We start from the raw sequence: 12,914 nt of genomic DNA, 5'->3' as shown, positions 1-12,914 counted from the left end.
TTCTGCATTTCATGTTTTAATAAGTGAATACATGAAGAAATGGAATAAAAAAAACCCCACAGCCACCCTGACTGGTGTGGCTGAGTGGATTGAGTGCCAGCCTGTGAATGAAGGGGTTGCTGATTCGATTTCCAGTCAGGGCACATGCCTGAGTTGCAGGCCGGCTCCCCAGTGAGGGGCACGTGAGAGGCAACCACACATTGATGTTTCTTTCTCTCTCCCTCTCTCCCTTCCCCCTTCCCCTCTCTCTAAAAAGTAAATAAATAAAATATTTTTAAAAAAATAAAAAAACACAAGCCTAGGTTAAAATGTAATAAAGAAGCCTATGTTAAAAGAGTCATTTGGATTAGCCATTGGGGAAATGCAAATTAAAACCATGATGAAATACCACTACACATTTATCAAAATGACTAAAATAAAAAAAATATTGACAGTACCAAATGCTGGCAAAAATGAGGAAAAACTGGTTAATTCCCACATTGCTGGTAGAATGTAAAATGGTATAGCTACTCTGGAAAATAAGTTTGGCAAATTTTTACCAAGTTAACTATAACACTGCCATATGACCAACAGTCAGACTCCTGGAAATTTATCCTAGAGAAATAAAAGCATGTTTATGCAGATGTCGGTATACAAATATTCATTGCAGCTTTATTTGTAACATCCCAAAACTGGAAACAACAAACGTCCTTCAGAAAGTAAATGAATAAACTGTGGTACATGCATACCATGGACTGTTGACCACTAACAATAAAAAGTAAGGAACTGTTGTTACACACAGTAGCTTGGATGAATCTGAAGGTCATTATGCTCAGTGAAAAAAAGCCAATCTCACAAGACTAATGCTGTATAATCTGATTTAAATAACATTTTAAAATCATGAAATTAAGAAGAAGAAAACATCAGTGGACACCAGGGTTACGGAGCGAAGAGGTCCAGGGGGAGCATTAGGGAGTTCCTTTGTAGTGACAGCACACTTCTGTATCTTGATTATGTGAATGGTTATATGACTCTGTTTGATAAAATTTCATAGAACCACACACACGCACGTATGCACGCACACACGACGCCAAAATGAATTCATGCAAAAACTGGTGAAACCTAAGGGAGGTCTGTAGTTTAGTTAATTGCCCATTTCCTGATTTTGATGAGGTGCTACAGTTATGTAAGATGTTACCATTTGGGAAAACTCACAATTTCCTGGGAGTTTATAAATATTTCAGAATGAAAGGTTTTGTTGAAGAGTTATTAATGGTTATTAAATTGGGAAAATACATATAAATACTAGTAAGTGATGCTGGTATGTTATCTATATTGCTGGTAGCAATTAAAAACTTTAAAGCAGTAGATATTATGAACTGTAAGTGTTCATAATCTTTGACTACAAATCTCCATTTCTGGTCATTTATCCTAAGAAGGTAATCCCCCCCAAGATAGACACTATAGATAATGTCATTTGTAATAATAAAATATCCACATGCAAAAAGCTTACTTCAAGAGGTAGGCAATGAATGTAAGAACTATAATTATTAATGTAATAAGTACATTACAGTGCATCTACTAACTGTAATATTGTTTAATCAATTGATAAATATGAAAATAATAGCTATACAAAATTATATGCAAGAAATGCATATAAGAGTAAATTGCAGTTTTATTTGTTCAGTATTGCTTTAATGTTTATACAATTCTAAGACATAATACTGAGGTATGGTCAATAGGTTCATCAAGTTAAAATTCACTTTATTGAATGGTTGATTTTTTCATTAAATTTATTGAAGTGACATTGGTTAATAAGATTATATAGATTTCAAGTGTAGATTTCTATGATACATGATCTGTCTATTGTATTGTGTGCCCGCCATCCAAAGTCGAATTATCTTCTGTCACCGTATATTTGGTCCCCTTTATTCTTTACTACTGCTCTCCCCACTTCATCTGGTAACCACCATAGTTTTCTGTGTCTATGAGTTTCAGCTTTTTGTCCCACATGAGTGAAATCATATGGTTCTTACCTTTCTCTGACTTATTTTGCTTTGCATAACATTCTCTGGGCCCATCTATGTTGTCACAAATGGTAGTATTTAATTGACATTAATGATTGTTTTAAATTCTTTCTTGAACTCTTGGTCTTGTGTATTTCCAGTTCTGCCCACTTTGCCGTTTAATGCCTAACGAGAATTCAAACAGCTTCAATGGCAGTTTAATAAGACATTTGCAAGTCAGTCACACTCTGTTTTATGATGATTTCATAGTAAGTATATATTTTTCCTTTTACATTGTCTTTATGCTGTCTGTGTTAAGCTTACCTTTGTAATCCTGGTGGACAAAATTAGGAAGAAATGTGGATATAGCCAAAGTGTTAAGTATTAGCATTAAGTAAGAAATCATAAAAATACAGTGTTTTATAAATTTGAGTATTAATATTAAAGTGATCATCTGCCTTAGACAAAATTATTTTCTTTTTGATCTATATAATTATCCATTGTATAAGCAGCCAGATTCACCTTCGGATTATTTTAGTCTCTACTCTACTCCATATGTAGTTATAATTTTTATGAACTTCAAAACTTATATAGCTGAGATGAAATCACATCAGTAATGAAATGAATTTGCTCTGCTTCCAGTTGCTTTTATAGAACATTGAATGGCTGTTAACAGATATGATATTATCAGTGTAGAACATTCAGGCATTATTTTTAATTTAAATTTTATAAAACACAAAACTCACTTATTGAACTTTTTAAACTTAAAAAGTTCATCATGAAAAATATATTTATGGAAAAGTAAACAGAAAGCATAGCATAATAAACCCCCATATACCCATCACCTACCTATCAGTAATTAACAATGTATGGCCAATCTCATTACATTATTTTGTATAAAATGCAAGAAAAGTATGGTATTGTATGAATAGCCCAAATACTTACGAGTATTTCCCATGATCAGAAATGAGAATAATAAGCAAAAAGTTAATGTAGCCTTTGTTGTACTTTGGTCCATGTGTTGCCACGAGAGGGTAATGTATTGTCCTCTGAGTCCCTTTCAGCCTTATTACTAGGGGGAATCACCAAAGCCATGTCCTGAAATAGAATATTTTATTGTTAACTTTTATGTAAATACATGAAGTGTTAAAAGCTAATTCTAATTTGCATATAATTTCTCCTGACCTTTTAAATGCTATTTCAAGATAGAATTTAATCATTGTTAAAGACTGTCACTTGAAAATTTTCTCCTTGCTTTCTGATCCACGTTATAATTATCCAGATTCAGTAAAAGGAACAACATAGGCTTTGACCTGGATTTAAGTAACAGCTCTGTCACAACTGTGTGACCTTGGGCAGGCCATTTAACCTTTGAGCCTCTCTCCGTTGATTTGTTAAATGAAGGGAGTGAAAAACCTACTCCCCAAAGCTTTTGAGATTGAGATAATGCATGTAAAGTGATACACACAGTGTGGGCATGAATGTTAGGCAAATTTGCAATGGGGACAGAACAGATGGGATATACGGAATACTCAAAGGATTGAACAAGCTACACCACAGTGGCTGCATAACCTCTGCTCCCTCTCTCAAATGATGTCATCTAGTCCCTAAGTACACAAGACCTCAATGACAGAGCCTAGTTCTGATCTATGTGTTCTCATTTTTCACAGCACATGGGACTTTCTGTTTCTTTTAGCTCCATAAGATATTCTAAAAGCCACACTGAGGGGGATAATGGTGGAAAGAAGGGGAAGGGACTAATCAAAGAACATGCATGAATGACCCACAGACATGGACAACAGTGTGGGAATTGACTTGGAAGCAGGGGAGGTGTGGGATGGGCAGGAAAGGGCAAAAGGGGAAAAATTGGGACAACTATAATAGAGTAACAATGAAAAATGCTTAAAAAAAATAAAAGCCAGATTGATTTCATTACCTGTTCTGGCTATGTACATTCAGTCCATTTGTAACATCTTTCAAACTATAAATTCAGGGCTAGTTAGGATGAAGCCACTTTGATGAGAATACTTTCCACCCACTCAAAACCATATTCTTGATATGGAAGTGGGGATAGAACAGCATTCTTTGTTTTGATTTTTTGTTTCCTCAGCTATCAAGTACTATGCTAGGCACTTTATGTGTATTATCTTATTTTGTTCCTTGCAACAACTTCCGTCAAGGGAGTACTGTGTTATACCTCACTTAGGTATGAAATACCTGAAATTCAAATGTTAATAAATTGCCTAAGAAACAACCAGTATCAAGCCCCAGATCTTATGTTCTTCCATTTTTTGTGGCTCTCCTTTGAATTTTATTTGTGCTTATAGTTTTATGTTTCAGAATGGACGTCAAATAGAGATTTTTACTTTTTGTCTTTCTTTTTCCTCCCTCCCTCCCTCTTTATTTCTTTTAGCTTTTAGGGTTTTGTTTTGTTTTTTTTAAGAGGAGATGGGTTGCAAAGGATAAGGCTCTTAATAGTTTTTGTTTTGTTTACAGAATGTCCTGACAAAGTTTTGAATGCCATTTTGACCATAGGAAGGCAAAGGAAAGAGAGTTTTGTTTTCAGCAGTTTTCAGCTAGATAATCCAGTAGTGCCACTGGTGAATCATGTGGAAATGTCTTAACTATACTCCACATTACTTGTTTATGTGGAACCTAGCTCTCTGACCAGTATTTGTAATGTTGACCAAAAACTACTCATTAGATCAGACTTAAAAAGCTTTAAATTCCAAATCAAGATTATTTTACGACGACAATAACTGGTTAATTTGTAGGCAGTAAAATGAAGTAGAAAATGCACTGGACCCAAAGCAAAAGTCCTAGGTTCTTTGACAACACTTTGACATTTTTGTGGAAGTCCAGACAGGTCACTAAACCTAGGGCTTTAGTTTCCTGCAAAATGAGGAATGACAATGACCCTCCTTTTTCAGTTTGTGAAAACTATCTTTGATTGTATGTTTCTAATTATTTTTCTTACTTGTAGGATTTTAATATAATTGAGGAAGCTCTTATTCGAAGGGTATTAGACCGGTCACTTCTGGAATATGTGAATCACTCGAACACCACATAATGTTATTGAAAGGAAAAGGAAGCAAATCATACAATCGCACCACTTGTTAAGATGCTGCTTGAACGGTTGGAGGGAAATTGTCAATGTTTGATGGGAAAAAATGTACGACAGTTATGTTTGTCCACGTTTGTTGTTATTTGCATTTTAAAACTGCTTTCATTTTAATGGTTTAAGTCTGTTTCACATCCCTGAGTTTCTTAGATACTTAACAACAAAAAACAATCTCCATCAGCCATTAATATATGAAAGAGAACATAAGGCTGGAATTTGTGGGTGAAGGCTCTTTATTGGCCTATTGGATTACACTGTGTATAATGCCGTCTACTAATAAATGCCACCATGGTTGGGCAAGATAACTAATCTTTGTTCTATGTGAAAAGATAGAAAGTGAAACAAATTGTGGACATCCAAGGAAATATGAAATGTTTCAATGTTCATGTTCTAATCACTAATATAATAACATGAATAACCTTGTATGGTAGGAAAGGAAATTTTTGGACATCAGTGAAGTCCATTTAACCCAATTGTATAACATAATGTAACAAAATTAATTTTGTGTTAGGAATGAATGCTTAGTTCTTTTACTTTTTATAACTGCACATGTAAGAATTTAGTATTATATTTTTCAAATATTTGTAGCTTATTATTTAGAAATATTTCTATAATGTAGGCAATTTCTTAAGAATCATCAGCTCATATTTACAGTAGAAGTATTCACTTCCATAATTTTTTGTGGAAAACCCAAAGGGCTTTGATGTTATTTTTCTTTTACCCTTTAGAAAAATTGTAAAAGATAAATACTGAAAACCAAACAATGAATAGATCATTACATTGTGATAAGGAAACACTCTTTTAGAACTCTGCCAGCCACCCTGGATGTCCTCTGTGTGTCCTATGACAGTTCACAACCTCTTCACCAGCCCCACGAAAGTAACCACTACATTGATTTCACCAGTTAATCACTTCTTTGCATTTCTTTAGTATTCTTTTACGCAAGTGTGTATCTTTACACACTAATTTTTTATCTTATCCTCTTAAAATTGTTAATAGATATAATAACATTCCTTTTTAGATTCCCTTATAATCAATATGTTCCTTCTTCTTTCTTTTTCTTAAAATTTACTTGTTGAAGAACCTGGTCTTACGACTTCCAGAGTTTCCCACAGTCTCTATTAGTATTACTGATTGCAGACTCAGGACACAACTTAGCATGTTCCTCTGTTCTCTGCATATTGACACAGGGATCCAGAGGTTTGAAAAGATTTTGGCAAGACTGTAGGTCATGATGTGTCCTTTCATCAGAGGGCATGTAAATGTCTGCTTCTCTCTTTTTGTGACGTCAGCAAAAACTGATAGTGCTTATTTAGGTCCATTGATGTACTGTGGGTTGGAGAATATTCTGTCATCTCTTCTGTTTATTACTTGGAATGTTTTTGTAAAGAGATGTTTCCCCACATTTATGATTTCGTTATCCAGTGGTAATATTCATATAGAAAAGGGAAAACAAAGATTTGAATTTTTCCCTTTATTTACCAATTTTCAAGATAATAAAATTGCATCCTATCATCTTCTAGTGAGCCCTTTTTTTAAGTATTGTGAACTAACTCATGGATTCAAACATATTTCTTAGAGTTTAATCCACTTTCAATATTACCTTATTAAAGCTCAAATTGTCCCATCTCTGTCCATTGGGTGCCTCATCAAGTTGTTTCTGAGTTCTTTTGACACTACTCTAGCAATCTTGAATAGCTTCCTTGCTGTTTCATATGACAAAATATTCCAGGCTCAATTTGTATGTTTCTCCCCCCAGACCTGGAATTGGCCATTTTGCAAAGAAGCCTGGACATTTTCAGTGAGAAGTGGTATTTCAAAACTATAATTGGGGCCGTTATGCTCATTGCCACTAGATTTGCCATTGTTTCTGGGAGAAAGCTAGGAATATTTGTCTTTTAAAGATAAATTGCTTCATGAGTTTATTTTGATACTTCCAAATCAAATTGAGTACTACATGGTTTTTACCTATCCTTTCTATTTCAACTGTCTTCATTTTTCTATACTGAGAATCCTGGTTTTCAAGACACGGGCCACAAAAGAATTAGAATATCCTACAGATACTCATTTCTTTATCTATCTTACACATGCTCCAGTCTCAGAATAATAGCACTAATACAAGCACCTCGAATATTTAAAACAATTAAACATTTTTTATTTGCTCTCCCCATTCTCTATTTTTTAAAGTTGTAGTATATTAACATTTTGAGAACATATTGGTATGGTAATAACATACTATACTCTCTCTCTGTATCCACCATTTAGTCTTAGTTTTTCAAGTAACTATGTTCAGTGCTTGCCACCAGTCCTTATTTGATAGCTCTGTTTTTCATATCTGACTCTGTAATGATGAATCCAGAAAAAAGAATAATGTTTCCATATGGAAATCAAGCCATTAAACTATTTAAAATGTTATTTGGCTGCAGTTAGCTTTTAAATTATAATTACTTAAAAACTTCTTTGTTTTTTACATACAGTCATGGTGCCCAAAACATCTATAATAAACTATCCATTACTGCTTAAAAGTCTTACAATTTGGCCTTCCACTACAAGGGAATTAGAAAAACATAAAGCTGATGAAGTTTAGAGGGCTTTATTTCCTCCTAGTTAGATACTGACTTCGCATCTGTGAACAAGTAACAACAGATTTGTAGTTTCACAACCTCTCTTCCTCCAATTTGGTTGGATTATCCAATAAACTCAAACCCGTTGGACAAGTGCAAAAGGAGAGGAACTTTTCAGAAGTAATCATCAGACTGAAAATCTAGTCCCTGAAAAGTAAAAGAAATATACTTCTGAGCATTAGTACTAACTACCCAGAAAATAAGTCTTTGTTAATTTAGAGCAATACAAAAGTCATCTTTAAATCTGTGAAACTTGAAAAAAACTTTAAAACTTTAAATACCGTATTTCAAGTAAAGCTTTAAGTCACCTACCACTGTTGACCTCAGTGCAGCAATTCTGCATCCTGCCTGGATTCCTCGCTTGATAATTTTGCCACCTACAGGAAAAATTAGGTGCTGGACACCTGAATTATTTTGCCTTTGGAATTATTTTGAGTTCTAAAATGGTCAAGTGCAAATATTCATTGTTTACTGTGCCTTTAACTTCTGATAAAAAAGGAACTTAAAATTTATTGTTTTAAAAAATGAAAACCAATATATGAAGCTATTGACTATTAATAAAAAATTTCACTTCGTTAATAGTGCCTCAAGATGCAACTTTTTCAAGGCCTTAGAAAGGAAATCTGATTCACATGTTATTCTTCAAAAGCTAAATTCTTCTAGCCCTACAAAAACCTGTGGAGATTTTACTTTCATGTATTCTTTTATCCAAGTTTTTATAATGTAGATTGAAAGCTGGATTGTGAATCTGTGAATCTATGGTAAAGATAGCTCTAGGTCAGATCTCCTAAGATACTGTGGCTCCAACAATGTTGCTTCATTACTTTTACTGGGTGCTAAGTATCTTTCATTTTTAAGTGAGCTTACTCCAGTTACTGAATGTTTATTATATAATTTGTACTTTTAAGCATTGAAATTATTTTAAAAAGTCATTGAGATCGATTCTTTTCTTATGCAACTGCAAAAAGAAATCTGTATAATGATCAGAATTTAAAATGTACAGTTCTTTTTTTCCTTCTGTAAATATGTATTGTGAGAAATAAAGAATGGCAGGACCATTACTTTCATTAAAAATATCTATTGTGTCTATTCTTAAATATTCATCTTGATAATTTTTTACACAAACCAAATAAGCTTTTAAAATTGTCATCATTCAGTAATATTTACCACAAAAATACACCTTCATATAGGCCTCTCAGGGGACATTTGGCAGTGTCTAGAGATATTTTTTGTAGTCATAACTGGGGTTGCTGTTGGCCAGGGATGTGGGTAGAGGTCAAGGATGCTGCTTAACATTCTACAATGTGTACATTGTAGGACAGCCCCTTCAAGACAGAATTGTGTTCATTGAAGGACAGCCCCTTCAAGACAGAATTGCCATGGCCCAAATGTCAACAGTGTTGAGGTTTAGTAACCAAAGTAGTTGCTGATCACCATGGAGTTACTGGTTCTGCTTCCAAGGGGCTTCATTGAAATTTAGATAAAATGTAGATGAACTCTTATCCTCTGCTAAATATTGATACATACTAACTTTTAGGTGCCTGTAACTATGATTTGTACCACAGTTCAGAATATGCTCAAACATATGAAAGCCCTTTAGATTTTTTTTTAATTTCTTTTTTAAAAAATATTTTATTTATTTATTTTTAGAGAGGGAAGGGAGGGAGATGAGAGAGAAACATCAATGTGCGGTTGCTGGGGGTTATGTCTTGCAACCCAGACATGTACCCTGGCTGGGAATTGAACCTGGGACACTTTGGTTCCCAGCCCATGCTCAATCCACTGAGCTACACAAGCCAGGGCTCATAGATTTTTCATGAGATACAGACCAGAACACAAGTACTATTGACCTGACCTATGATGAGTGACATCCTAAGAGAGGGAACCAGGACGAGTTGGGAAGGCTTACCATTGTTATCTAGACTATCTTTATTGAAGTAAACATTAAAGAGCGTCACCTATATCTGAGATCCTTCAGGCTAAGAAATACCTATTTTTACCTTATTACTAGAAAATAACCTGGTATTTTAATCCTGCAGCTTTCAGAGAAAGCCACGTGTGAGTCTTGATTAAGGCTAATCATTGCCCACAAAGCAACCATATAAGGCTCAGTGAAGGTGAACCCAAGGAGCAATTGGTCAAGACAGATCAGGTCATGCTGTGGTTATCAAAACCCCGTATCCCAGCACTCAAACTAAGGTATACTGTGGAACCTGGGTATACTCCAGGCAGCTGTTGTCTAACCTCAGAATTACAGATTACTTTGATCTCATGGCATTTATATGTCACCATGTGCTTCTCATCGTAACAGGATGGAGAAATGGTTGGTACACAGGTAACACAGGCCCCATCTCCAGATACACTCCTATTGGGGATTAGGGTTTCAACACAGGAACTTTGAAGGGATACAAACATTCACTCCAGAATAACATGTTAGTTTAATAGAAAAATGAATGGCTGACTAATGGATCAGACTACTCATGTTAGATCCTCTGCATGTTCTTTTCTCACTAGCAAAGTCTATATGGGGAACAAAATTAGCAGCACTATGACTGAATTTGCTTATTATTGTTTCCCCAGAACTTAGCACACAGTGCTATGTACCTACAGGCACTCAATAAATACCTGATGAATAATTAGTGAATAAGTTGTAGTTTGAGAAGCATAGACAAGATGTTCTTAATGCATAAGGTCTTTAAGCCAGAGATGCATCTTTTCTCTTTAGAGATATACCTGCCACGTGAACCAAATTACCAAACAACTTCTTTCCTTAGAGTTCTAAAGCAAAGATTCGGTCCAGTGGTATAACCCTTAAAGGAAAAGCAGCACTCATTTGCCTTCATTCAGTAATATTAGAGGTATGGTGCTAATTCTGAAGCACAGCTGCACTTTATATGTATAAGAGTTGGTGAGTTTAACTTGCTCCAGATTATACAGTGTAGTAACTTGCTACATAGTTAACCTAGGCAGCCAAATAAACTTGTTTAACCCCAGTAAACAGATAAAATGAAGAAAATGTTTAGTTCTTACTTCCACTCTATTTTGATACCCTCTAAGTGTATTTCACTTTGTCCTTTCCACATATAATAATGTCTGCAAGAAGGTCAAGACACATATAAAACCATACTGTCTTTCACCAGTATTTCAAGGGTGTGTTCTACAGAAGTTTCACCCTTGAGGCATTCTGATTTTAAAATTACCTTAAAAAGAAAAACAATAATCTACCTAAAAAAAATAAAGTAGTCAAACTCTTAGAAACAGAAAATAGAATGGTGGTTGCCAGGGGCCAGTGGGAGGGGGAATAGGAGAGTTAGGTTTTCCATAGATAGAGTTTCAGTTCTGCAAAACGACAGAGTTCTCAAGACATGTTGCATAACAAGGATCATAGTTAACACTATGGTATACTCTTAAAAATAGTTAAAATGGTAACATGTATTTTTTATCACAATAAACAAACAAACAAAATTGGTATGCATGTAAAACAGATAGCATGGTGTATATATATATTCCTATGCCACTTAGTTTGGAAACTTATAATTGTTGGTGACATTTAGCAAAGAAGTATTATCTCACTGGCAAACCGTTAAGGTTTCAAAAATAAATTATTTAAATATAGAGACTGAAGAACTCTGCTCCCTATTGCTATTTTTTCTGCCCACTGGTCTCTCTCAAGATTTCTGTTGAGGTTTAAGGCACACAACTTCATTTGCTGCTTTTTCCCCAGATGCAGTAGTTGTACATTACTACAATTACTTCAGTCACCAATCTGGGTTAGTATCACTTAATTAAAGGGGTTTCGGAAGAAACTCCCTAGGAAGAGAAGGCAGTTCTTACTGTTGGTGTTGTTGTTTTTCACACTGAATATCTTGATCTCAAATAAGTTAGCATTTGGGGACCACCAGGGAAGAAGAGTTTTCCTGAGACTAATGTCAACCCAAGAAAAACAGAGCCAAGAGAAAGTGAGAAACTAAATCCTGATATATTTTGAGCCTCTGGTTTCAAACATGCATTATTTTAGCCTTAGTGCTGGAATGATGTGAACTGGAGAAACCTATTTATTGTATTTCTATCACTTGCAACGCCCCCACCCCCCAAAATTTGACAAATGTGGATTCCATGCTGTATCTCTGATTCCTTAAAATTCATTTACCTCCTTATCTAGTTTGTTTGGCTCTGTAATTTATACCTAAGAGTCTTAAGTGATATAAAAATCAATACCACAAGTGGGATCATTACTTTAGATCATAAGAGAAAATGGAGAAGTAGCTGAGCTGTGGCTAGGTTGAGGGTGCGTGGCAGTGAAGATTCCTGCATTGTGGGGTAAGAACTTCAGATTTTGTATGTAGAAGGCTCAAGGCATACGGTCACGGAGGCTTTAGAGGACTTAGGAGCACAATGTCAACAATGGGTCAGTATCAGTATGTCAGTTTTCACCTATTCATTCTCAAGTCTAAACTTACTCTTTTTTGCCTGCTCTGTTAAAATGAAATGGGTCCTTTAAATATTTTTCTTTTGCCAGGTGGCACAATAGTAAGATTTTCCAATAGAGAGCACTAGAGAGAAATTGCTGGAGGAAAAGGGTTTTGTTTCCTGTAACTCACAGGGCCAGCCCCAGCTTGGGCAGTGCCCTGTGGCCAGCAGCCCCCTGCACATAGAGGCTTCCTCCAACATTTCTCTGGATTGTACTATAGCAGAATACTTCCCATGAGATACTTCTTTGTGAACAAATAGTTTTCCCTTGGACCCTGGAGGACAGATTTCCAGCAAGTTCTGACAGCATGGTACCACAGGGACATCTCTGCCATCCAGTGAGCCACAGCTGGGACCTCTCCAGCAAGGTCAGGATCTGAGCACTAGTGGTGATGGTAGTGGTAGAGCCCTTCTTTGGATACTTTATTTCAACTCTATATTCCCCGCCAAAAAAAGACACTTCATGAATTTGCATGTCATCCTTGCATAGGAACCATACTGATGTTCTATACAGTGTTCCAGTTTTAGTGTAGAAAGGGAGCACTCATACCTGTATTCTGTAGATTTGTCTATTTCTTATACCAGTGTATTAGAGTTAACATTATATGAAATTTTCTCAGTTTGAATTACTGTGTATGTTCAAATTTCTCTTTCCTGATTTGACCCAGACTTGTAAATCAAGTGCTGATTTTTCCTGAATGCCAACAAAAATTT

General features: G+C 35.3%; 1 protein-coding gene across 1 annotated transcript in view; it reads left to right on the top strand.

The window, feature by feature from the left end:
* The window catches only part of RNF125 (ring finger protein 125), a 33,984-nt gene extending 25,180 nt beyond the window's left edge, over positions 1-8,804 (top strand). Inside the window, exons 5-6 of the mRNA XM_028524671.2 lie at positions 2,147-2,254; positions 4,969-8,804. Of these exons, the coding sequence (XP_028380472.1) occupies positions 2,147-2,254; positions 4,969-5,055 (195 nt within the window). The 3' untranslated portion in view covers positions 5,056-8,804. The remainder of the gene's footprint in view (positions 1-2,146; positions 2,255-4,968) is intronic.
* The last annotated feature ends 4,110 nt before the right edge of the window (positions 8,805-12,914 follow it).

Source organism: Phyllostomus discolor, chromosome 9 (genome assembly GCF_004126475.2).
Source record: "Phyllostomus discolor isolate MPI-MPIP mPhyDis1 chromosome 9, mPhyDis1.pri.v3, whole genome shotgun sequence".
Taxonomy (NCBI): Eukaryota; Metazoa; Chordata; class Mammalia; order Chiroptera; family Phyllostomidae; genus Phyllostomus; species Phyllostomus discolor.
Note: the sequence above shows the minus strand (reverse complement) of the source record. Positions and strands in the feature narration are given on the sequence as shown.